This window comes from Homarus americanus, unplaced genomic scaffold (assembly GCF_018991925.1).
Source record: "Homarus americanus isolate GMGI-L3 unplaced genomic scaffold, GMGI_Hamer_2.0 scaffold57980, whole genome shotgun sequence".
Classification (NCBI taxonomy): Eukaryota; Metazoa; Arthropoda; class Malacostraca; order Decapoda; family Nephropidae; genus Homarus; species Homarus americanus.
This window is the reverse complement of record NW_024716703.1, coordinates 24,063,746-24,091,146: the sequence shown is the minus strand read 5'-3', so window position 1 is coordinate 24,091,146 and position 27,401 is coordinate 24,063,746. Positions and strand designations below refer to the sequence as shown.

The 27,401-nt window shown below is 39.7% G+C and overlaps 1 protein-coding gene across 3 annotated transcripts in view; it reads left to right on the top strand.

Moving 5' to 3' along the window:
* Positions 1-27,401, top strand: part of LOC121858346 (serine/threonine-protein kinase D3-like) — a 202,407-nt gene that overhangs the window by 15,042 nt on the left and 159,964 nt on the right. For all 3 annotated transcript variants that reach the window (XM_042354759.1, XM_042354756.1, XM_042354757.1), the window contains exon 2: positions 2,186-2,317. In XM_042354759.1, coding sequence (XP_042210693.1) covers positions 2,186-2,317 — 132 coding nt within the window. The remainder of the gene's footprint in view (positions 1-2,185; positions 2,318-27,401) is intronic.

Sequence of the window (27,401 nt, the reverse complement as noted above, 5' to 3'; positions counted from 1 at the left end):
CCATGACATTGTTGTGAGGGATACACACATTACCACTGTACACAGGCAGTCCCCGACTTACAACGGGGTTAGGGACCCAAATCCAGGTCGTATGTCGAATTGGTCGTAAGTCGAAAATGCAAAAAATAATAAATAGAAAATCTAAAGTGAAATACAGTACAGTAAAAGTAATCAATAATGAAAAATTAATAAAGTGTTACTGTGCTCTTACCTTTAATGTAGTCAGCTGAATGCACACGGGGCCCCAATATTTTTTTAATTAAACATGGAGACTACATTAATTGGATGAAGCAGAGAAGGAGACAGGGCTGGGTGGGTCATCAATATCACTTTCTTCAGACAGGCTAACATACTTGCTTGTTGAAGGTATTGGATCATCTTTAGGGAGTGAAGAGGCAGCACTGGTGGGGCGTGAGGAGACAGCAGTGGGGGACTCCTTAAAATATATGTCCAATTTAGACTGCACAGTTTGCCTTTTCTTTTCATTGTAAATCTCCCTGTAGCAAGCAAGTGCATCTTGGATCATTCTGTCAACTTTGCAAAACGCTCAACATTTTGATCCATTTCGTCAAACATTTGCATCCCCTTATTAATAGTAGCAAATGCCTCTGCCATTTGTTTCTTCTGAGCACCACCAGAACTCTCACTTTTATGCTTGCCAGTCATTTTGAAGGGAATTAGAACCGAAAATATTGAAAATATTGTTAGTACACAGCGCGATCACTATTGACAACAACGACGGCCAAACACCAACTGAGCGCTCTATGGCGTGGACGCTTTACACCACGAGGTGGCCCAGCCCACGCCACGCTCTCGTACAGGACGGAAACGTTTCGGTACTGGAAAATACGTACCTAATTTGAAATTTGTTTAGTATGACTGAGGCGGTCGTATGTCCGGGTGGTCGTAGGTCGTAAGGCGAGGAGTACCTGTATAGTACAGTACCACCAACACTCGTTGCTTGGTAGATACAAACATAAATGTGAATATTCTTGCACTTTGACTGTCTTTATGTGAGCAGGAATGTTTCATACTCTAAGGAACAGCAACTTTAAAAAAAGATTGTCATGAATTTTTTTATGGTAAGATATTTATTTAAATCATGTCATAATGAAATCACAAGTCTACAGGAATCAAATACTGTACATGTAGAAAAAAAAGTCAATGTATAAAGCTTTGTTTTATGTTAAGTTCTTGTGCAGTATTGCACTGTAATTAGGTCATATACGGGTATGGAGAAATAAAACCACTGCACCTGAATCTGCTTTAATACGATCAGAATTTACGTGTTGGCAGGAATTCTTCTGCTCGTATATTTTGAAGCATGCTCTTACAAAGATAAATGAAATTAATAGCAGCTACAGCTATACTTCAGATACAAGGGGGCCCCAAGTTCGTGGATTTTTATTTCGTGGTCCTCTATTATTCGCGGATGACACCCTGGATGTACCCAAGAATGTCTGTGGGTAGTTTTTGCGGCTGGGACAGGGAGCCATTTGTTCAAGAGACAGTAATTTCCTTTACCTGTATTGTAAATATGTGTGTTTGTGTGTGTGAGGCGACATACACACACAAAACACTTACAAATAAATAATAATTGGAAAATCCTTACAAATAATCAGAAACAAATTTATTAGACTTACATTTTAAATAAATTTGTTTCTGATTACGGTATTTGTGAGAATATTTCCCAATATTATTTATTTGTATGTGTTTTGTGTGTATGCACACACACACACACACACACACACACACACACACACACATACAGTATATATAATACAGGTAAAAGAAATAGTTGTCCTAAGGGCAAGCACATAAAGGGAATACAGGGTATACATTTCTTTGTACACAAGTAAAGATGTACCTCCCCCCGGTCCGTAAATGTTATTCGTGAATTTGGCGATTCGCTGCCATTTTGATAACCTATTCCCCGCCAAATTTGGGGGGCCCCTGTACTGTCGTTTGATAAAATTGGAAACTATCAAATCACTTCACTTACTATTTTGGAATATACGGTAAGGCCTCAATTAGGAGCTTACTGCTTTGCAATATATGGTTTATAGGTATCCAGGTACAGTACTGTATTTTTTTAATGCTTCTGTTAATGATGCAGTTGATGCTTGAACACAGTTTTGGTAACATGACATATAATCTCATTGTGGTTCATTTAATTTCTCTTCAGATGGAGGTGACTGGAGCAGATATAAGCTTCTCCTTACAGCACGGTCTGATCCGGGATACGACAACTGTCAATGCATCACAGCTCACTCTTAAAACCTTGAAAGATCGGGCATGTGAATTCATCAACTCAAAGGTAAGTACATAATCTTGTTCTGATGTGTAAATACAGTGACAGAATGTAGAGGAGGTGAGGGGGTAAAGGAAAAAAATCCAAGCACCTTTGTGATTATTCTTTCTACTCATTTATGAAAAACAAAAGCAAAACCATAGGTACCTTTGATACAGTAATACTATACCTGTATTTATAATTCCTTCAAATATGTCCATTTTCTTTTTGAATTACCAGTCATGATGGAAAGAGACCTGTACTGTATCAAGGATCAACTGTATTTTCACAAGCATCCAGAAACCTTTGAGTGAATCGAGGTAATACAATAGAGAAAGTGCATTGTTCACTTTATTCAGGGCATTTTCACAAAGTTTTGTTCGAAATACATTCTTCACTATCACCCCTTACTGCCCCTTTCATAACATTTCTGTAAGTCAATTTTATACACGTACTGTACAGTATTATGATTTTGTACATTTTCCATTGACTTTCATTACTGTAATGTTCATAATTAAAAACATTGTTTATTGCTTCATGTGACCAGACTGTATACTGGGTTGTAAATTTTCAGGTTTGCAACCGTGGAGTAAGTGAGGTGGTAATAGAAAGTGTGGGTAAGGTTATGTGAGGGTGAAGCTCAGAGCTGCTCTGGGCATTGATTGCATCACACACAGCAGCATCAAGGCTACCAACCACCTTCTGACTAGGTGCTTTGAAACTAGAGCATAAAACCCTGTTCTGATTTGCAGCTGTTGTTACATGAATTTTTAGTTGTAATACATAAAGTTATCATCATGGGGTATTGGCAGTGAGAGATATTTAGATGAAATTATGAAGCTGCTGTCTTATAGCAAGCTGGATTATTATTTTTGTTACAGAATTTGTCAGAAAATCCAATCGATTGGCACTTAGGTCAGGGTTAAATGAAGTCCAGTTAGTTTATGTAACACTTGATTAACAGTGGTCAAGTGTGATTGTATCAGTATCGACAGCAGTTTTTTGGGTGATGTTGCAGGTATTGGTGCTACACAGCCTCTATCACAAAATATTTTTATTACCCATGGTAAGCTCCATAATACCCCCGGACCCTCTGCCATATTGAATACCTTGGCTCTAGGTAGTTTGCGAGGGATACGTCATAGAAGAATTGTCTTAGATACAATGATATGAGTTAATGAAGATGTAACCTTCGTCGGTGAGCTCGGATGTGAATTGAGAGGCCAATACAGGGCCGTCAGGGCTGTATACAGATGTTGCACATGTGGGGGGCTACATCTAGTGAGGGAGGGGCAGCGGCAGCGTCTTTCCAGTGCTGGCACTTATCTGGCTCGGTATGCTGTCAGGCTAACTTGAAAGTATCGACACCTTCTCGTGTGGTGCTCCTCCAAGCGTTATGGTGTGGAGTGATCGTCTCCCAGGTGAGAGGGTTGATTTGACACTTTTTCAGGTTTGTCTTAAGACTATCCTTATACCTTTTCTGTTGCCCACCAGTGTTACGTTTACCATTCATTAGGTGACTGTAGAGTAGCTGCTTTGGCGGTCTACTGTCGTCCATATGGGTAACATGGCCAGTCCAATGTTGTTCATTGATAATGGTAACCTCGATGCTTCTACAGTTAGTGTCAGTGAGAATACTGGCATTTGTTCTCTTGTCTTCCCAGCGAACATAGATTACGTTGGTGAAAGTTTTCAAGTAACCTTGAGGTGACGCCATGTCTTGCTGCCATACAGTAGGGTGGGGAGGAATTAATGATGCACATGCTCATTGTACTCTCAACTGATTTATTCTTTCGGTACAAATGACACAACTTGTACAGAATGAATGGAAAAGCTTCAGACCATTAAGTCAAATTCATTCATTTATTTTATTTTCTATTTTAGGATAGGTATTACAACTCCTAAGATGTTTAGGTATATACAGTACTCCCTCTTTATCGACGGGGGTTACGTTCTGTAAACGGCCGTCGATAAAGAAACCGTCGATACCGTGATGGTTGCGTAATTTTTCTAACTATTATTAGCATATGTTGAATAAATGTACCTTTAAGCATTAATGCGTTTCCTTTACACATAACCTTAAATAATAGTGTATAAATAATAATATAATAAGTGGAAAAAAATACTAGCAAACTTACCATTTAATTTATTGAAGTGAACATCGGTCCTGACAGTAAACAATACAGTATATACAGTATATACAAGTGTGATGATTGAGGCTTATTAAAAGCCTGACCAGTCAGATGAGTATGATTAGTCAAGGTCTGCATCTTCTTGAGGGGTGTGGGCAGGTACTGCGTCTTATTGTTGTGAGGTGCCGGCAGCTTCTACGTCTTGTTGTTGTGAGGTGTCGGCAGGTTCGGCGATGACAGGCACTCGGCGACTGAAGAAGTTGGTGATGGTGGTCTGTGCTTTCTTGCTTCTCATTTCCCTCTGCAGTTCAATATATGGCAACATAACATTTTCAATAGCTCTCTTTGCTTTAAGGGACCTATCAAGGGAGGGATCAATGTCATAGAGACGAGCAGAGAGGGCCTTACTCATTCTTATCACTTCACCAAGATTATCTAAAGTTAAGTTCTTATTTTCATCATCACTCACTTCATCGTCTGTTTCATCCTGCAGCTCCACTAATTGTTCTAGTTCATCACTTGTAAATGGGTCCCCAACATTTCCCAATAACTCTTCTTGCACCTCTTCCGCTGTTAGGTCAGAGAACCCTTCACCTCCAACTTCATTTGCCATAGTTATTATGTTGCGTAACTGAGGCTCGGCTGTTGGGAACCCTGTGAATGTTGGGACAATTTCAGGCCACAATTTTTTCCAACATGATCGGACACAGTTCTGCGACAGTTCATTGTGGCTTTCAGCGATGAAGTTTATGCACTGTGCAATATCAAATTTCTTCCACATTTCTCTGGGTGTCACATCAGCATCCTTATCAAGGCACTCACGAATCATGCTGAAAGTCTTCTCTGCATATTTAGCCTTAAACACGACAATGACTCCCTGGTCCATTGGCTGGATGATGGAGGTGGTGTTTTTTGGCAGGAAAACCACCTCAATGTTGGGGTGGGCAGTCTTGAGTTCTTCAGAGTGGCCAGGGCAATTATCTAGACATAATACCACTTTGAACTCCATGCCAAGTTCATCCAGATAATTTTTCACCTCTCTAGCAAAGCAGTTTTTCAGCCAATCCACGCACAAATCAGATGTCATCCACGCTTTCTTGTTGTTCCTGTAGAAAACTGGTAGCAAGTTCATGTTTTTATTTTTGAGAGCCCGAGGTCGTGCGGCAGTGTATAACAACATGGGCTTAATCATATGCCCTGCCGCATTCCCACATAGCATCACTGTCACTCGGTCCTTCGCAACTTTAAATCCAGGGGCACTTTTTTCCTCTTTAGAGATGTAGGTTCGGCGTGGCATCTTCTTCCACCATAGGCCTGTCTCATCAGCATTAAAAACTTGTTCCGGCCTATAACCCTTTTGTGCTATGTGGTTAGCAAACTCTGCAGGGTATGCTTCCCCTGCCACAGTGTCTGCTGATGCTGCTTCGCCAGTCACTTTTATATTATGCAGCCCATAACGATGTCTGAATTTCTCAAACCATCCTTTGCTAGCTGCAAATTTTTTCAAATTGTCACCATCACCATCACCCTGATCATCACCATCACCATCACCAACACCATGATCATCACTTTTAGAAAACCTATCATAAAGTTCCTTAGCTTTCTGCCTAATAAATTTCGAGTCAAGTGGTATGCGGCGGCGGTTTAGGTCCTCTATCCAAATGTTCAGTGCTTTTTCCATTTTAATGAGGGCATCATCACGCACATGGCTTGTCACTTTTGATGTCACTGGTGCACTTGAAGCTAAAGCGTGCTTCAGATCCTTTGCACGTCGTTTAATTCCACGCACACTGGATTCGTTGAGCCCAAAGTGGCGGCCAACAGCTGCATAGCTCATACCGCTGTCGAGTTGTTTCAGCACTTCATTCTTCTCATTCAGCGTCAGCACTCGTCTTGCCCTCTTAGGTGTAGATCCAGAGGGAGCAGCAGGTCGTTTGGGAGGCATAGTGATATAATTTCATGTGATGAACCACCAGCAAAAGTTGAAAATCAAAGACTGTTGCCCACTCGGCTTGGCTGATGTTTGTGTTCAGGGAAGGCGGGCCGCGGGTAGGCGCTAGTCACGCCACTAGTGCCGCCTAGCGGCGAAAGTACAAACAAGGCCCGCGGAGTTCAAATAAAGCCAAAATAAAAATCTCGGCTAAATAATCCGTCGATAGTCGAAACCGCCGATAAAAAATCCGTCGATAAAGAGGGAGTACTGTACTGTGGAGGTGATAATAAGGTAGGTAGACCTGACCACAGTGTGAACAGTAAATAGTTACAGATGACCTGCACGGAACCTATATCATACTGTACTCGGCATAAATCGAACAAAAAAAAAGGGGCTAAACTAGAGGATGAATGATGGTCAACAGAGTGAGTATGGTACAAGTACTATGGAATTGTAATTGGATGTTTGCAATGCCAAGGGCATGGCATGTTGTTATGATACAATTTTTTGCTTTACTTTAACAGTAAAATAAATTAACAAAGATATGCTATACTTTTTTATGGGATTAGCCCACCAGGGCACAGATCAATGACCCACATCAGGGCCTGGGGCAAAAATATAATCTGATAATAATAATAAAAATTAATGAAAAAATAAAAATAATTAAATAAAAATATAAATTAATACTACTACTACTACTACTAATAATAATAATAATAATAATATGTAATAAATAATAATAAAGGACCATAAATACCCCCAAAATGATCAGTAGCAAGAAACGATATACTGTACAGTATGTATGTTGTATTTTCATAGGAAGATAAACAATTGAAACCCTGCAATTTTGTGTAAATGAGGCAGAAGGTCAGATCAGCAACTGGGACTTGGTCACAATTTTTGATATGTCATATGGCAGCAGGGTCTACCATTAGACAACACAGTATGCTTCCAATATCTTCCCAGGCTGTAGTACCTCCCTGTTTGATAACTGCCTACAACTTTTTTTTTTTTATGCGGGGATTAGCCCACCCGGGCACAGGTCACTGACCCACATCAGGGCCTGGACGGCGAAAATGTAATAATTATTCATAGTAAATAAAATTTATAATAAAAAGTAAAATAAAATAATAATAACACTAATAATAATAACACTAATAATAATAAAGAACTACAGGTTGTACCTCTCTAGTCCGGCAACCTCGGGACCTGACCGGTGCCGGACCATGGAAATTCACCCTTTTCCTGGATAGATAGTGACTTCTGCTTATGCTTGGAAGCACTAGCACCACTTTCTCTGCATCATGGTCTCTTTGAAGACATGTTGAAGGGTTAAATGTCGTATAGTAGCTTCTCAAATTTCGCGAGTTTTTAATTCTTAACGTATTTTATTGGAACACACAAAAAAATAAATAAATAAAAATTTTGACGGCGGAAACTTGAATTTTGACGGGTTTGAACGTGCAGACGACGTGCATAATCTTGTTAACAGCGTCATTTCTCTTATGTACAAAAGATTCATTATTGTTTATTACTGAATGTCTTTTTTATTGAATTAATGTTTATGTGTGCAAAATGAGCAATACAGTTCATTAATAATACGTAGAATATTAAAACACAAGGAAATGAGACAGCATTGTTTTCGTGATTACAAAACCAGTGACTGACTGGTTCTACATATAAAACTGAAGAAAATAAGACCTTGGTTGTAGCTGTAGTAAAATTAATATGGTTGTTTTAAGTAATGTTATTTTATGTTAATAAATGGAACAATAGAAGTAGCTAACGATAATGGTAAAGAAAAAAGAGAGATCGCGTATGTACTGTAAGTGCGCACATGTGAAAACATATCGTCATTACTTTACATAAGAATATGAAAGCAACACTTATTTACTGCTCATATATATTGAAGGGTGAAATGTTGTACTCTGTATAGACAAGCAGAGAGAGAGAGAGAGCGAGCAGCCGAACTGCCGGATGTAAACAAACCTTAATTTCCCGCGGATTTTTTTTTTTTTTTTAAGGATTAGCCCACCGGGCATAGGTCGCTGACCCACATTGGGGCCTGAGGGCAAAATTTAATACTCCTGTAATAATAATAATAATTCAGATAAAAAAAAAAAAAAGAGCTGCCTATCTACCTATTGGACAAACTAAAATCGTTCCGAACCACAGAATGCCGGACTGGAGAGGTACAACCTGTATAAAGAAAAAAAATAGTGAGAAAAAATATATGTACAGTATGTTGTGTTGTCAAGTAAGAGAAACAATTGAGACCCTGCAATTGTGTGTACAGTGGTCCCTCGGTTAACGAGCACAATCCGTTCCAGCAGGTTGCTCGTTATCCGAAACCATTGTTTCAATGGGTTTTTGGGTAATTGGTTCCAGCTCACCGAAAATTGCCTAAATTCAACCAAAAAGGTAGAAAAGTACAGTTACTTTGAGGTGTGTATGTAGAAGGCTCCTGGATGATGATGATGGGAATTAGAATGGGGGTGGAGGAGAAGGGAAGTCACCCCATGGCACCATTTCACCCATAAAATTTTAGTTCTCTTGGTGTAATTCAAGATTATTTTCTTTAAATCAACACTGCACTGCATTATATATTGTCAATATGTAAAATATATTTCAAAATGACCAATAATTTGCTTGGAAACACAGAAAAAAGCGTTTAGTTGAAGAGAGTCTCAAGCAAGATGTTACCTCCACTGAAAACAGAGAGAGACTAACGCCTGTCTGGTGTGTTAACAGGCTGGATGGCACACCAGAAACTAGTTTCTTTACCTTCAATTATGTTCAATAATTGTTAAAATGACTAAAAAGGTTAATATTAAACTTTTAAAATTATTGAATAGTATAAACTTCTTGATATTTACTAAAATAGTAAGGAATTTAAGCCCTAGAACCGATTACTGTATTGGCGGACTAATACTACAGCTGGTGGTCCGCCAAATGCAAGCGAAAACATGTTGAAGTCGGCTCGTAAAAAACTCGTTAATCGAGGGATTGCTCGTTAACCGAAGTTAAGAATCTTATGGAAGGCAAATCGTTAACCGAAATCTCGTTAACCGAGGGATCACTGTAATTGAGGCAGAAAGATAGATCAGCAACCTGGGACTTGGTCACAATTTTCGTGGTACCATATGGCAGCAGGGTCTACCATTAGACAACACATTATGCTTCCAATATCTTCCCAGGCAGTAGTACCTCCCTGTTTGATAGCTGCCTACTACCTACTACCTAACGGCATTCCTAGTGTGGTGGGGCCATAAGGTCGCAAGAGGGGTGATACATTCAAGAACCTTAATCTATGGAGGGAAGAATAAATTTTCACTCCCCCCCCACTATGTCATGACATGATAATGGTAATATTCATTTGATACGAATTTTTGAAGGATTTAACAGTCATAACATTATTTTAATCTTAAACCACACCTCTTTACCGAGCCGATCAGAAGTCATCTATACCCAAAGACTCGCGACAGAGTTGAGGTCTTGCAGTTAACCTTGAAGATCCATGGACAGTTTGGTGAAGAGTTATCCTTCACAATTCCACCACAACTCTTAGAATAAAGTTAAATCGCAGTCGCAGCATAGGTGGCAATGTACAGGTAGGCAACTTACAAATTGCTACCTCTGTTTGGAGATTGGATTAGGATTATCCACGATATTATGTCAAAGTTGGAGAGTGGAATTGACCTTGAGAATCCCACAAAGTTGGGAGTGTTAAGTTAGCTTTTACAATGCCAACAACTATTCCTGACAATCGTTTGAGGTATAGAAAAACGTTTACCTTGATAAACTCAGGACAGTTGGGAGAGTTAGAGTACATTTTAAATTTGCCTGTATACACGAAAGTGTGAATTGTGGTGCACTAGACGCGGAGAAAGCAGATGCGAGTGGTGAAGGAAGGTACCTTGAGGGAGAGGACTTGATGTGAGCCTCTTCCCTCAGCTGTGATAGACCGCATACTATCACTGCTGCTTCCTCACAGGTGGAAGTACGTGGATGACTGCACTGTAGGGGTTTCAGTGGACAACACCGCACCAGACTACTCATCGCTACAAGGCACCCTGGACAGGCTACAGGCATGGACTACGGAGAACAAGGTCACCATCAACCACACCAAAACTGTAGTCATGCACATCAATACCGCCACCACTCCAGTGCAAGCCCCAGCAGTCACAGTGGGTGCCCATCCTCTCCAGCTGGTGCAGTCTGCCAAACTCCTGGGTGTAACTTGACTGGAAGGCCCATGTAAATAACACAGTCAAGGCAGCCTCGTACCGTCTCTATATGCTACGACGACTTAGGTCACTTGGGACACCCACGCCAGAGCTGAGGACCAAAACAACGCCTTTATTCTCCCCAAACTTACATATGCGTCACCAGCCTGGTCGTCTTTTCTCAACTCCACCCAACAACGTCAGCTAGAGAAGGTACAGAAAAGGGCCTGCAGAATCATGCTCGGCGCAGAATACTCTGGCTACACCAACGCTCTCTCCACCCTGGAAATGCGATCCCTCAGGGACCTCCACCACCAAGCACTGGAAAGGTTTGGCAGTGGACTACTGCACCACCCTCGTCATCGCCACCTCCTGCCACCTGCATCCCCCCACCCAACTCGCGCAGTCCGCCACTACAACAAAATTCAGCCCAAAAGAGCCCGCACCGATAGATATAAGAACAGTACCATCCCATCTATTGTTAAAATAATAAACAACTCCTGATTTATGTACTGTACAGCCCTGTAAATGTATTCAATGCATATTATATCATCATGTCTAAATCAAATGTAAGTGTATATTTTCAGCCACCGGCTGCAACTCTATTAATAAACCGTTTATTATTATTTTTATTATTATTATTATTATTATTATTATTATTATTATTAACACGATAGATGCATGCACTCACTCTTATTTATATAGCTACACTTAAAAAGTTCTTCCATATGACGTAATGGAGGTTACTGTGTTTGGTTTCAGTTAAAACAAAATTCGTGTATGGTGGTTTCCATATTGCAAGATAATAAAGCTATGATTACACTTTTGTAAATAACTATACTTGTGTCATCAGTCGATTGCATATCCCATCAAGATACTCTTGTGAAATTTTTTTCCTTGAAACTAATACGAAATTCCAGTATCACACCGAACCATTTAACATTATAAGGCGCGAAAGATAGCAAAGTAAATCCCGATAGGCTACAAAGCCTTTTGCTCGTTGATGTGAGCAACGATCCTGACATATCACATATCGACAAAACGTCACACATTTCCTTTGTGAACGAGATGTCTCCAGCATGAGGGTGGAATGGAGAGGACCCCATGAGCGAGGGGCACACACTAGCACCCTCTGGTACCTGTGACGTGTGGGTGGTGTCATTGGGGCAGGGTGACTTGTTGAATGGTACCACAACCAAACTTAACCTAAACATATTTAGAATATGAACCTAGTGAATCTTAATGATGGCTGAATGTATCCACAGTCTTTGGAAATTTACTAATATTGTGACAAAATATTTAATTATTGCCTGGGGGAAGGGGAAGAGTGGGAGCAAAGAGTTAAGTGTTATCCCACTTTTTTTAAATGGGGATTAGCCCACCCGGCACAGGTCTCTGACCCACATCGGGGCCTGGAGAGGCGAAAATGTAATAAAAATTCATAGTACTGTAAATAAAATTTATAATAAAAAATAAATAATAATAATAATAATAAACAAAGAAATACAAAAAATTAAAAAAAAGATCAAAAGTGAGAAACGATATTTGTATGTTGTGTTGTCAGTAGTAAGAAAAACAATTGTTTGTAAATGAGGCAGAAAGTCAGATGAGCAACCTGGGACTTGGTCACAATTTTCGTAATGCCATATGGCAGCAGGGTCTACCATTAGACAATACATTATGCTTCCGATATCTTCCTAGGTGGTAGTATAGTCACATTCAAATTTTCGTCACCCCCATGGCTGGGTGTTCGCGGAGGCCAGGGTTGAGGTAAGGCTGGGTGATGGGACGCAGACATTCCACCACCACAACACTCCAAGACTTACAGCACACGAGCATGGAAGAAAATTTTTACGAATTTTGACATGACATGCACCTGCATAACAAAATTTCATTCATAACAGTGTTGGCACACACAACAATAGCAAGTTAGGAGTGAGGCATGAGAAACTTGGGCTGTTCTCGACCCAGCTATGAAATACAAGTATAAATATTGATAAACATCACGTGTTGATGGACTAAAAGTATCGTGATACTACTACAGACAAATAATAAGTCCCATATCTGTTGGAAATTTGCTCCAAGTTACCAAACGCCATGATTAGGACGTCATAGATATTTATCCTTCAGGTGAAAAATAAAAAAGAATCATATGCGTAACTAGTTGTAATATTGGTGACCTCTGTGCCATAACTCTCATAATTCGAGACATTATGAAGTGAAATTTAAAAACTAAAAGCAGCAGTAGACAGGAAACAAGGCAAGTGACCAAGAAGTAGTCACTAGTGATGACACACAGCCAGGCATCTACGCTGAGGGTCGAGGTCTTTGGCAAAGTCGCTGCTCCGGACCAGACAAAAATTGTTTGGGTGATATCATGATTAATGTGAATTGCAACATTCCAAGCCAAAATACTCCAATGTACTTACTGATACACCATTAAATATTGTAAACATGACTATATGAATTCCTAGTATGTGTGAAACCATAATATTCCCAGGGTTATGGTAATATCTATTACATGTATAGGTCTCACCTTGTCGACTGACCGCTCACCCCCTCTTGACGAAATTTGGCTGCCGGCCACCCCTTATAATAATATGCTGCCCTGGTGATTCATGTGTAATACGAGGACTCGCATCTAGTGGTTCCAAGCCAGTGTTTTGGGACCGGTCAAAGTTTTTCATGCTCCAATCTTAACATGTTATTATTATGTGTGGTAACAATGTTATGAATGCATTTGTTATGCAAGTTCATGCCATGTCAAAGTTCGTAATAAGTTCCTTCCTGTGCTCGTGTGCTATGAGTCTCGGAGTTTTGTGGTGGTGGAATTTGAAATGTCTCGTTACCACATTGCTGAACTAGTCTGCGTCTAATCACCCAGCCTTACCTCAACCCTGACCTCGGCGAACACCCAGCCAGGGGGTGTCAAAACTTTGGATTGTGACTGTACCTCCCTGTTTGGTAGCTACTTAGTCCTTACTACCTAAATATTCATCTTCGGCATGTGTAGTATTGCTGATGTTTTTGTTGTAGTTTCCTGTATATTTAAAGAAAATACTGCACATTAGTACAGTAGGTGACAACAGAGGAATGATATATATATATATATATATATATATATATATATATATATATATATATATATATATATATATATATATATATATATATAATTAGGTAAGTTTTAGTTCAACATGCTGGTGTGTCGCTGACCGCTGCAACATAATAAATTAGGGTGGCGGAAAAATGGACACACTAGGTTTGAATTACCTTATCAGTAGCCTTGTCAGGGGTGTGAGAACCGCGTGGCTGATAAGATAATACCAGGTTCTTACTATCCGTGAGTTTCTCAAGTGTAAGTGACGTATAGTTGTAATGTTATATGATGCTGACATGATTATACTACAGTACTGATTACATGTAGGCCCATGTTGTATTAGGGACGTTTTGTGAGACAGTAATCAGTGACGCTTGGATTTGTTTGTGTATTTGTGTAGCAATGTTTACGGCGCTTTTAAAATTCGTGTGTTTGCAGGCGCAGGACGCTGTTAAGTTGGGTGTAACGCCCAAACTGTAAGAAATGGACCTTTACCCTGAACTTTAAGTTATCAGGGACATTTTAGGAAAAAATGTTTGTATTGGGGGGGGGGGGGACTTGCCTCTCGTAGGAAAATCATAAAAAATAACTTAATGAAATATATATATTATGTTTTAGGCATCCGTATGATGCCATAAGTAGCTTTGCGTATTTGGGTAAACGATGGGTAAGAGCAAAGCTAACATATTTCAGTCTCCATGTTTAGGAGTTTTGGCGGCGGGTCTAAAACGTTCTGCGTTTTTTAAGTCAGGGGACCTCTTGACCACGCAATAAAAAGATCCGTTCATTAAATCATTTTGAATTAATACTATATTGCATTATGAATATTTTGTATGAATAAAAAAAATCCCCCCAAATGTATATTTTTGTTAGCAAAAAAAAAGTAGAAAAAAAACTGGCAGCACTTGGTTACCGCAGGGTTTATATTTTATCTCCATTGAGTTTATAGGATGTTTAAAAGCGTGCGTGTAAAGTCTGTTGCCCATCCTTATGAAGCAGAAATTATTTAGTGGATGGACGGATTTATACGGACGTCTGTAAGGACATTGGTCCCTCCATAGACATCCGTCCAGTTTGGTGATATAAAATAATCGTTAAAATACGCAGTAATTATTTTAGTCAGGATATTGAGGGCATTCAGGGATATTTTGCGGATTCAAATTTATATACGAGTTCAGGTATACAGTAGTTTGGCAGGACATTGTACCATTTATACTGGGGCACCTGTATTTGTCTTTTATATTGATTCTTATACACAGATTTACCATAGTTACATCTAAAAACACCAGGATGGTTCAGTTGCTTATATACAAGAATATGACACGGCGTATATACAGTAAGTGAGGACGGGCCACCATCTTCGTTGTGTGGATAAATATAACCTTTTTCTTTTCTGTTTTTAATTGCTTTCTAGTCTTATATTTTCGCCCCTTAGGGCCCGTTGTGGGTCGTTCGACCAGTGCCCGGGTGGGCTAATTAACGTAAAAAAAAGTAGTCTTGGAGATGTAAACAGAGAAACCAGATATCAGTTGAACAACGATGTTATAGAGAAATCCGATTGTGAGAAAGATTTAGGAGTAATGATAAGTGGGAATCTTAAACCAAGTAAACAATGTGAATTTCTCGAAACAAGGCTAACAGAGTACTTTGGTTCATACAAAAGAGTGTTAGTTACAAGACTAGCGAGGTCACCACCCTAAAACTGTACTTGCGCTTGTGAGACCTCATTTGGATTACGCAGTTCAGTTCTGGTCTCCGTACTACAGAATGGATTATAGAATCCCGAGAAAGAATTCAGAGGAGAATGACAAGACTAATCCCGGGCATTAGGAACCTTAAGTACAGTGACAGGTTAAAGCATCTTAATGTGCACTCCCTCGAGACATTGAGTGAGAGGCGATATGATCGAGTAAATGGAAGTCAGGGCAAAACAAATGATATAACAAAGGTACTCAAACCGGGAGCGAACTCGTAACAATGACTTTAAGTTAAACAATTTAAAATTTAGGCGCGAGATAAGTAAACACTGGTTTGGAAATTACCAAACATCATCATTAACCCTAATACGCGGGATAGCTTCAAACATAGGTTGGATGGATATATGAGCGATAGGAGTTAGGTGTAAATGGGACTGCTCAGTATGGGCTAATAGGCCCGCTGCAGGTTCCTCCATTGTTATGTTCTATGTTCCTATTGGCAGGGTAGTTGGCAGTAGAAGACACACACTTAGTTCATTGTAGTAGCTGATTGTTGCCATCTCTCATTGACTTAACTCTTTAGGGCTGGTCAACAGATTATTTGATAATTTGGAGGAGATAACACATCATAGTTGAATTAAGGGAAAGTTAATGGTTCCTCGCGTACAGTACTTACGTCTGTCAATGGTTATGTAGACTGTAGAGTAACCCTGCCGTATGTCTTTATAGAGTGCTTTTGACCTGTTCATCGCCATAGTTTAACAGTACTGTGAGGTATTGGCAAGCTCCTTGATAACTTTCTTATACAGGTGTTCCTCAGTTTTGTCACTAGATACTATACTGTATAGTGAAAAGCGAAAGTGTGTCCCATGCAGAACACTTTATACCATACTTGTGAGTACTCTAAGAGACAGCGTGGCCGGTGCTTAACTCGACTACCTTCACTTCCTCAACTCTAAACTTAGTACTCATTCATGAATGGGTGGACCAGGAGTGCCCCGGGATCGAACTAGCCAACCTCAAGGCGGAGACTAGCTCTGTATCCACTCGACCGCCTCACCTCTTGGGGGCATTGTATTGATTATTATTTTATTTTTATTTTTAGAATGTTACATGATATCTCTAAGAATTCGGATTTTATTTTGTTCGATAACGTTGAAGATCCTTAAATTTCAATAATATACATTAATACAATAAGTTGCTACATACCTGTAAAATTACAATACCATATGTAATGCTTACATAGTATGTTACCGTAAGGTTGTATGGCAGTATCAAATTGTCCATGACGTGTACTAGGGAGATAATCTGCGCACTGTCTCTTGACCCTGACCGTACACCCTGTACCAGGATGCCGCCTCGTCTTGACGTCACATATCTCACTCGCGTATGTGAAATTGTACTGTACTGTACTTGCTTTTGCAAAGAACCGTGTTTAAAGCGTACTGTTAATAAGACTCCTGAATCAGTTACACACAGTGGAATGTGCTTATTATATGTCCTTTATTCTTATAGTTGAATAGGGTGGTACTGGTAATCGTACAATTATTTATTAGTGCAAATTATTTTATATGGTCACTTATAACTGTAAAACCATTATTAATGTTAGTGGAGTAAGACGAGGTAGAATATGCACGATAAACCGCACGGAAAAATTGAGCTACCATAAGTAGTCCGAAAACACGAGTCTCTTGGGAAGGTTGATCGATGACCGTGTCTTAGGTTACAAGAGGTAAGATCCTCGGAAGCGAAATTCACTTGGTCTCTTGAGAACGATTTGTTAAGCAGTTGAAGATAAGCCGTCCAGAGTTTACGGCGTATTTTTCGCTTTTATTTATTTGTCTTCAGAGTGATTATGTTTATGACATCATACCCCTTCTTCTCTCTCCGGCGTATTAATGCTGATTCAAAAGTTTAAATGAACATAAATTCAGTTAACAGAAAGTAAAAATATGAATATAAGTTGAGATCTGCGCACATTTGATAGTGCTTTAATGAAAATGTTTCATTATGTTATGACTAATGTAAGACAAAGAACTCCCCTGAAAGTTGTGACCCGAGGAATAGGCTGACCTGATGATTTGGGTAACTTGACTAGGGCGTTTATTTTATGGCGTTTAAAGATGCACGGAATAGCCAACGCGTTAGCTTTCCCAGACTGTCATTAAAAATACGACATTGTACCGCGTCTTTGAATTGAATCAGTTTATTTAGCCAGAAAAACACAGGTACAGAGAACATAAGAACATAAGAATGGAGGAAACTGCAGCGGGCCTATTGGCCCATACTGGGCAGTCCCGTTTACACCCAACCCCTATTGCTCATATAAGCATCCAACCTCTGTTTGAAGCTATTCAGCATATTCGAGTTAATGATGATATTTGGTAACTTGTTCCATTCATCCACTACTCTGTTTCCAAACCAGTGTTTACCTATTTCACGCCTAAATCTAAATTTGTCTAATTTAAAACCATTGTTACGAGTTCGCTCCTGGTTGGATAGTTTGAGTACCTTCGTAATGCCCCCTTTGTTTAGCCCTGACTTCCACTTATGCACCTCTATCAGGTCGCCCCTCGCTCTACGTCTTGAGGGAGTGCAAATTAAGATGCTTTAACCTGTCTCTATACTCAAGGTTCCTAATGCCCAGGATTAGTCTTGTCATTCTCCTCTGAATTCTTTCCGATGATTCTATATCCATCCTGTAATACGGTGACCAGAACTGAACTGCGTAATCCAGGTGTGGTCTCACAAGCGCAAGATACAGTTTTAGGATGACCTCGCTAGTCTTGTAACTAACACTCCTTTGTATGAACCCAAGTACTTTATTAGCCTTGTTACGAGCAAAAACACATTGTTTACTTGGCTTAAGGTTCCTACTTATCATTACTTCTAAATCTCTCTCGCAGTCGGATTTCTCTATGGCATCGTTGTTCATCTGGTATCTGGTTTCCCTGTTTACATCTCCTATACAGAGTACTTTACATTTGTCCACGTTGAATTTCATGTGCCATTTTTCAGACCATTCGAAAAATTTGTTTAGATCTTCCTGTAGTTTTGCGAAGTCCTCGTCAGATTTAATAACACGTCCTATTTTAGTCAATTCAGTGTTCACAGTTCTCATCAAGGAATGGAGGTCTGAGTTGCTGGCATAGAGATTGCTATCGTCTGCAAATAAGTTGTATTTTATTAGTGTGCTGGTGTGGACTATGTCGTTTATGTACAACAGAAACAGTACTGGACCGAGAATGGAACCTTGGGGGACGCCATACAAGATTGGCTTGGCGTCAGAGTGGTGATTATTATAGCAGACATACTGCATCCTGTTGGATAGATATGAGGTAAACCAATTGTGGGACAGGCCCCTAACGCCTTAATGTTCAAGCTTTGAAAGGAGGATGGTATGGTCGACAGTATCGAAGGCTTTAGAGAGGTCCAAGAATATACCGACTGTGAACTGACTGTCATCAAAGGAATTTAAGATGTCATTGGTAAAGGATAGCAGAACTCTCTCAGTCGACCTTCTAGCTCTAAATCCAAACTGATAGTCTATTTTTTTTAATGGGAATTAGCCCCCCCAGGCATTCCAGAAGGAATTTAGTTACTACATGCTAGCTTCTCCAGTATCTTACTCAAGGCTGGGAGGACTGATATGGGGCGGTAATTCTTGAAGAGACCTTTGTCTCCAGATTTTTTATGAGCTGGGTGAACTTTATCAATTTTCAGTTTATCCGGAAAGACACCACTAGTGAAGGAGGAGTTACAAATGTGTAGGAGAACAAGTAATAATAAGTGGGCTACTTTCTAAATGATGCTCATTGGTATATTGTCTTTGCCTGCTGCTGCATCTTTGGACATTCATCTGCTGTGACAGGGGATAAGAACAGCTCATTTTGCAGGTAGGCTCTAAATTCCGCATAGTGATCAGGGATGCTCTCTGCAAGATTTTTGCCAACATTAATAAAATATTCATTGAAGTGGTTGGCAATGAGGGAGGGTTCCGTTACAACTGAATCATTTATCATAAAAGCTGAGTGGGGGGCCGAAGGCTGAGTGTTCGTCTTCTGAATAGAATTTATGACATTCCAGGTTTTCTTACCGTCGCCTGATGCTGACTGGAGCTTATTTGTATAATAGCTACGTCTGGCATTTCTAACTTTCTGAGTTACTCTATTTCTGATACTTCGGTAAGCATCACCGAAAGTTATGGGTCTTTTTGCAAATTTACTTTGGAGTTTGTGTTTTTCTTTTATCATCTTAATTTCGCTTGTGATATAGGGTTTAGAAATGGATACAGTTTTCACTGACTTAGTCTTGAGCGGGAAGCATTTATCAAAGCAAGCAGTGAAGATGCTAGAATAGTTGCAGCTGTTCACGTTAGGGTTGTCGGAGGCGTAGACAAGATCCCAGTTAGCATTTATTAGGTTGTTTTAAAAAAGGAGCATGTTGTCGGCGCAGTAGTCTTTGTATTGTACTGAGACTCTACTAGACATTTTAGGTCTTGTGGCTGTTTTATACATGGCAAAAACTTGCAAGATTGTTAGGAGTGTTGTTAGTCCAGATATGATCTATCACAGTGGCAGAGGTGGCAGATACTCTAGTGGGTTTGGTTATAGTGTTGAAGAAGAGTTTAGAATGACAGGTAGCAAGGTCTAATACTGAGATGTCGGTTTCTGATTTTAATAGATCAAGGTTGAAATCTCTTGTGATGTAGCAAAGTTTCCTCTCTGAACTTATGATAGAGATAAGCTCCGAAAATTTATCAAGAAAATTTCTTACATTAGTGTGGGGTCTTTTGTAAATTACTCCTACTAGGATATTTCGTGTGTCGTTACGTAATTCAGTGAAAACACTCTCCATGTACTCCTCCTGAACCTTTAAATCATCTCTTACAGAAGTGTTATACTTGGTATCAACATATAGGGCGACACCACCACTGTGTCGTGACGTGTTGACGCAGTGTCTATTATAGTTAGGAATGTTATACAAATGTTCAATATCGTTAGTGAGTTTGGTCTCACAGAACCCAAGTACATTAAATTTGTGGGCAATAGAAGATAAACACTGATTTAAAAAGGTATCTAGGTGAAGGCGAATACTGCTGATGTTATGGCTAATCAAGGAGAAGGAATGAGGTAGTAGAAGACTAGAACTAAACTCGGGAGAGTCAGGAAAGTAATAGTTACAGTAAGGTTGGTGTAACCCAGTGAGTTTTGGGTTTAGGGGCTGTAACACATACGATCTAGCACATCTAAGGGAATGACACTAGCATCATCATTGTAGGAACATTGATACTGATTAAGGAACAGTAAAAACAACTATCTCTGCAGGTGGGGGTCGATATGCTCCGAAATTTTACGTGTGGCTAGTGACAGCCCTCATATACCAAAATTTATCGTCCATGGTCTCATTGTTTCCCACAAAGTAAGGAACTTTTATGTGGACACAATACGGAAAGAAATGGTGAAGAAATTTAAAGAAAATTATGGGAAAAGACAAAAAATGAAAATAAGTCAATCAGTCAACAATAAATAAGAATAAACAAAAATCGGGCCCGTTGCGTAAAGGAAATTTCTCCCGGACACTAGAGCAGCTGTACGCTTCTTCTCTAGCAGCTGCGTTTGCATAGTTTGACAAGAAATACGACGAATTTTAGGCTCGTTTGTTTTAATTTTTGCAATTACAGAACTGTAATCAACTCGTTCACCCTTACTTAAAGTATCTTATGAGTAATGATATTAAAGTTTTAATCATGTTTGAGTAATTATCAATATTGTTATATCAAAGTCACCAACAGCTAATGAAATCGGTCAGTGCCCACTTGAAAATGGGCGGAGCCAAAGCTGGTTTCAAATAGGCGCAATCCTTTTCAGTTCTTTCACGCCATTCGTTTTGTTTTATGTCCTATCCAATATACTACCGTATATAGAATTATTTTTTTATCACAGTTTTTATTGTCTTACATGCCTCCAACTCTTCAATATAAATATAAATATTGAGGTAATATTGAGGAGGTATTATCCCAGTCAATGCAATGCTTATTATCCCTCAAATGCCTCCTCAATATTACCTTGTAATTCAATTGACAGTAGGAACATTATAGAATCCAGTCTCATTAAACATACCGAATCCGTCAACATGAATTTGAGTAATGGTATGTACAAACTGGATAATTTCGTAATTAAGAAGGTTTGTAACCAGGTGAGAAGGTTGGGTCATCTTACCCTTTGACCTGACTACCGACTGCTGCGGTGCTTATGAAGATTAGTAGGGTCACTGCCTAATGACCGGACCATTGTGGACACTCACTGTCCCCTAGGGACTTGATCTCACCCTCCTCTACTGTATATATATATATGCCTTGTTATGTATTTCTCCTTAGTCTGTACTCATCCCTGAAAAAGTGAATTACACGAAAGCGCTTGGGAACTTTGTGGTTATCAGCATATACCTGGATCACGCGCACCTACAGTGATTTACTTCCACATATATAAATCAGTATTAAAGAACACTTTCAAAAGGTGTTTTGGTAATATAGATAATTGCGAGGCGAACGTTAGAATATTTTCCTGATTAGTTTATCTCATTTGAAAAACTAGTCAGAACTTAGTGCCCTTTTAAACAGGCCTGTGGGCAGTAAAGGTGATTACTGTGTTTCACCTTGACTCATTCAACAGCTTGTACAGTACGTGACCACATTGGCATCCCATTAGTGTTCCTGTCCTTTGTTGTTTCTCAGCTGCTGTTATCTACCATCAAGTTTTTCCCAATAGGACCGTGACTCATTTTTCGCTCATTATTGTCCATTTGACATTTTAAAATCATGTAAAAATTTTGGGGGATATAACATATATGAATGATAACACTATTTTGTACAATTGTTTTGGGATAAAACTGCGCATGGAATTTATCATGTAAATATTTTAGGTAGAAGATATTTATAAAGCTCAAATTTTGCCCATATAGTCGACGTTCAGTCCGCGTTTTAACTTCAATAAGAAACGTTCTGTAACTTTGACATGCCAATTTTACAATACTTTACCAATATCATTCAAAATTATTGTATTTTATTTATCGGTCTTTGAGAGTTTTGTTTATAATAATGTAAAATCAGAGCTAATTTCTTAGTGTTAATAATTGGATGTGAACTTCCCCCAATACCAATTCTGGCCATACATACCTCTCACCAGGTAGTATTACTGACCACACCATCAAAAATGTATCTGCACACATTAGGTCCGATAATTTCCTTAATGATCACTACACCTGTGTCCTCAACGTAACCACCATGAACACGCTACACATTGTTCACACGATTAATCCATTTTCTTCTGAATGTGCTTCTAATAACAATACTGTACTTAGTATGGATTAAACAGGAAATATCACTAGCAAGTGATATATGGCATTTTGCAATACCCATCGTCTGTGAAATCAAAATAGCAAGAGAATCCAAGGCGAATCCCAAGGGATTTTTTTGGGTATATAGAACAAAGGTCAAGGACAAAGTTGGGCCTGTAAAGTCAGGGAGGGGAGAAGTGATAAATGGCAGTGAAGAAATAAGCAAAGCATTGAACAGCTACTTCTTAACAGTTTTCACAGAAGAAATTCGCCATGAAATTCCAGAGGTGGAACTGATATTTAAGGGAAAGGAAGAAGAGAAATTAAAGAATATCACTATCAGAAAGGAGGATGTTCTTAAGATAAATAAACTAAAGAAGACAAAATCCCCAGGGCCGGATGAAATTTTCCCTCGAGTCTTGAACGAGTGTAGGGAACAGATTAGCGGACCCCTCATAAACTTTTTACAAAATCATTAGACACTTGAGTTGTGCCAGACTTGTGGAAACAGGCAAATGTAGTACCCATATTATAAAACGGAGACAGAGCATCAGCGTCAAATTACCGGCCGATCAGTTTGACGTCAGTAGTGGGGAAATTTCTTGAATCAATTATAGCAGATAGCATCCGATCACATCTAGAGAAAAGCAAATTAATCTACTATTCAACATGGGTTTACGAAGGGAAAATCTTGTCTAACAAATCTGCTAACGTTTTTTAGGAAAGTCTTCGAGGTAGTAGATAATGACGAAAATTACGATGTTATTTACTTAGTCTTTAGCAAAGCATTTGACAGAGTACCGCATCAGAGGCTTCTGAGAAAAACTAAGGCTCATGGTATCGAGGGGAAAGTTTTAAATTGGATAAAATCATGGCTCACCGATAGAACGCAGAGGGTCAGCGTAGATGGTGTTAAATCTGCGTGGGGCCGTGTAACCAGTGGGGTTTCCCAGGGGTCAGTACTAGGTCCACTCTTGTTCATAATCTACTTAAACGATCTAGATACTGGGATCAGCAGTGACATAAGCAAGTTTGCGGATGACACCAAAATAGGGCGGCAGATTAATTCAGGGCAGGATGCAAATGCATTACAGGAGGATCTAAATAAACTGCAGGGGTGGTCTGAAAAATGGCAAATGAAATTCAACCCCAGCAAGTGCATTGTACTTAATATTGGAAGAACAAATACTGATAATGTATACAGCCTTAACAACATCAACCTAGAGAAGTCGACTTGTGAAAGAGACCTAGGGGTACTTGTAAGCCCGGACCTACGGCCTAGAAAACAGTGCGTTAATGTTCGAAATAAGGCAAACAGAGTATTGGGTTTTATATCTAGTAGTGTAAGTAACAAGAGTGCAGAGGTCTTATTGCAACTATATCTTGCGCTAGTCAGGCCGCACCTCGATTATGCGGTTCAGTTCTAGTGCCCCTATTATAGAATGGATATACAGTAAATTCACTAGAGTCGGTGCAGCGAAGAATGACAAAAATGATTTCGGGACTTAGAAACCTTCCATATCAGGCAGTGGCGTAGCTAGAGTGTGTGCCGCCCGGGGCGGCCGTTGAGTTTGCCGCCCGGGGCGGCCCTTGAGTTTGCCGCCCCCCGCCCCCCCCGTGCCCCCACAAAAAATACATATTGCACAGTGACTCACTCTATATATATATATATATATATATATATATATATATATATATATATATATATATATATATATATATATATATATATATATATATTAAATAGTTTGTGTACCATTATAATATTACTGTACTTTCACATACTCAAATATAGTATGCTTTAAATACACACCAAACATACTTAAACTTTATAAGTTTCCTTAATCCTCAACAGGTTACAGGTTGTGTGTGTGGCGGGGGGGGGCGCATAGCAAGGGTGTAGCTCATGACGTGGCCGTGATGATGTGGGTCAGGTGTTAGGTCAGACACGACAAGGATTAACTTGCCGCCGATACAAAGGGATGGATTAACGTCTCCAGTAGCTGCAGATATGGGTGATGAGCAGACCCAAAAGTGCCGCCCGGTGCCGCCCGGGGGACCGCCCCCCCCCCCTAGCTACGCTAGTGATATCAGGATAGGTTAAAGAAACTTAACTTGCATTCCCTAGAAAGACGAAGAGTGCGGGGAGATAAGATAGAAGTATTTAATTGGGTGAAAGGAATCAATAAAGGGGATATAGATAAAGTTCTTATAATATCCGAGCAGGATAGGACTCGGAGCAACGGATTCAAGTTGGATAAGTTTAGGTTTAGGAGGGAGATAGGAAGAAACTTGTTCACAAATTGGGTGGTGGACGAGTGGAACAAGCTTAGCAACTTTGTAGTAAGTGCTGGAACGCTGGAAAGTTTCAAAAGGAGGCTAGATAGATTCATGGATGATAGAGAGTGGTAGTAACTCTCGACAGGAGCTGCCATGCACAGGCCAACCGGCCTATTGCAGACTCCTTATTTTCTTATGTTCTTATTTTCTTATGTTTGGCGCGAAATGTAGACTTACTTTTTTGATGGTGTGTACACAAACCGTAGCCGAAAAAAAAGATTGACATGCGGCTGGTCTTCTCATTCCATTACATCAGTAGCGGAGTTGTAGACGACAAGGCATTACAGTATTTATAGACTTATTCACCTCATTCTATTTTTACATTACCGGTACCTCTCTATAAAATATTTTAACTTTGTTAGAGATTATTCGTGGAATTTGCCCTTCTCCTTCTGGGTACATTAGACAGTTATTAGATATTTAATTGTGACAGATTCCAGTTTTTGTTTAAGGTCACAGTACATAACACTGCACATATTACGTAAATCATTTTACTGTCGATGCAGTTTCCCTTATGACCGTTAACGTCTTCGTTTGCACCCACCATGGTCACATCTGTCGTTTCAGTATATATTACATTGACGTGGTGTGTGTGTTTTCCACTGCTAGTTTTAAGGTAACAATTATTTTTATACTGTTTACAATGGTCATTCATCTCGTATCGTTTGCTGTCGTGTGTTTCGTCGTGCTGTATGCGTTATCTTAAAGTGATATTCACAAGTTAGATTCTAGTGATATGTTTTTTTCAGACGAATAGTGGCAGTTTTATGTCATCCCTCTCGCCAAAGTTGAGCTGCTGGGGATATGAATATAGTATCTGTCCGTTCGTTCGTTGGAAATCGCGGGAACTCGATTACTTCTGAATGCTTTCGAGATCTATTCACATTATGTTGAACATTAATTTTATGCTTTAGATGCAGAGCTTGGACGAGTTTATAGATGGATAACCTTGACCTCCTTTGGTAATGGGGGAGCCACAACCCGTGTGTTTGTTGTGGCATTAAATTGGTGAATTGTTAGCTAATTACAGGATGTATACGATGTGTGGGTGTGTTGGTGCTTAGCGGATGGCAAGGGGTGAAGTCTCGTTGAGGTTGGTGTGGGGATTGGGGAGTGACAGTGAGACTGCCACACCGAGATTGTTGTGATTGCTGCATCCACTGCCCAGGAAGTCCCAGGTCAGACCTGTCCCTGGTCCATCCCGGCTGGTGATGACTGATCAGTAGGTCTTCATAGGTCCAAACTTGATGTAACCTAACCATTAAGATTCGGGCGCAGTCCTAATGGGCCCAGTCCTTGTGGTTAGGTTAGATTTAAATGGAAACTTTCAAAACGGGCACTCACATGACCTGCCAAGGTGTGAAGACCCTCATTAACCCGTCACTTTTGCATGGTGCTCCTGGCCATAACTCGGTATATAATTTTATTCTCCGCTACAGTTTGGATGCCGGACATATTTTCTGATTGATTATATTAAGCTTTCTTAATCGCCTGTATGGATAATTTAAGGTTAATTAAATGATTTATAATTCATTGGACACGCACTCGGGTAAACTGTAGACGTTGGTCATTTTAGTATATCGTTTTAAGTAACACTTGTGAAATTTTTTGTCTGGTGAACGACCCCGCAAAACTCATGGCGAAAACGCATTATAATATTAGTCTCTTTCCTAAAACGAAAATAATGTACCAGTAGAAATATTACTTTCTTAATTTTTTTTTGCTTTTAATTTACTACTCTTCAAACTTTTTTTTTGTAGCTACCCTATACAGTATACGCCAATGTTTCTTCCATTCAGTCCTAATTTGAACTTTACTGTACTAGTTATACTTAGTTGAAAGACATTACGGCAGATTCAACATTCTGCAAGAGTTCCTCAGTGGTTTCAAAATACTGCCTAACCTTGCGTATATGTTTTTGTGGACACGTGATCCACTTTACCCGGGTTTGGTGAAGGGTGGTCTGTCGAAGGTTGTGTTAGGTGTGGTGGCTGGAGGAGGTGTGTGAGGCAACGAGGAGTTGGGTCAGAGAGCGGAAGGAGAGAGTCAAATGTGCCTCAGGCTTAATTGTGCCCCATTCTTACTGGACCCTAATGTAACCAATTTGATTAGGGCTTATTTGAACTAGGACCTCTTTTATTAGGCCCCCAATTTTAATTATTTGATTAATTCAGGTTAACTTGGGAACCGTTGGGCCAGTAATCAGAAAGGAGGGGTGTAACCAAGCTGACACACTTCATGGAATTGAGGGAGAACCTTTGTTTTTTTGTTCATTGACTGCAGATTGGTGTGTGTGTGTGTGTGTGTAATAAAACTCTTCCACTGTAAAGAGTTTAGGTGAACAT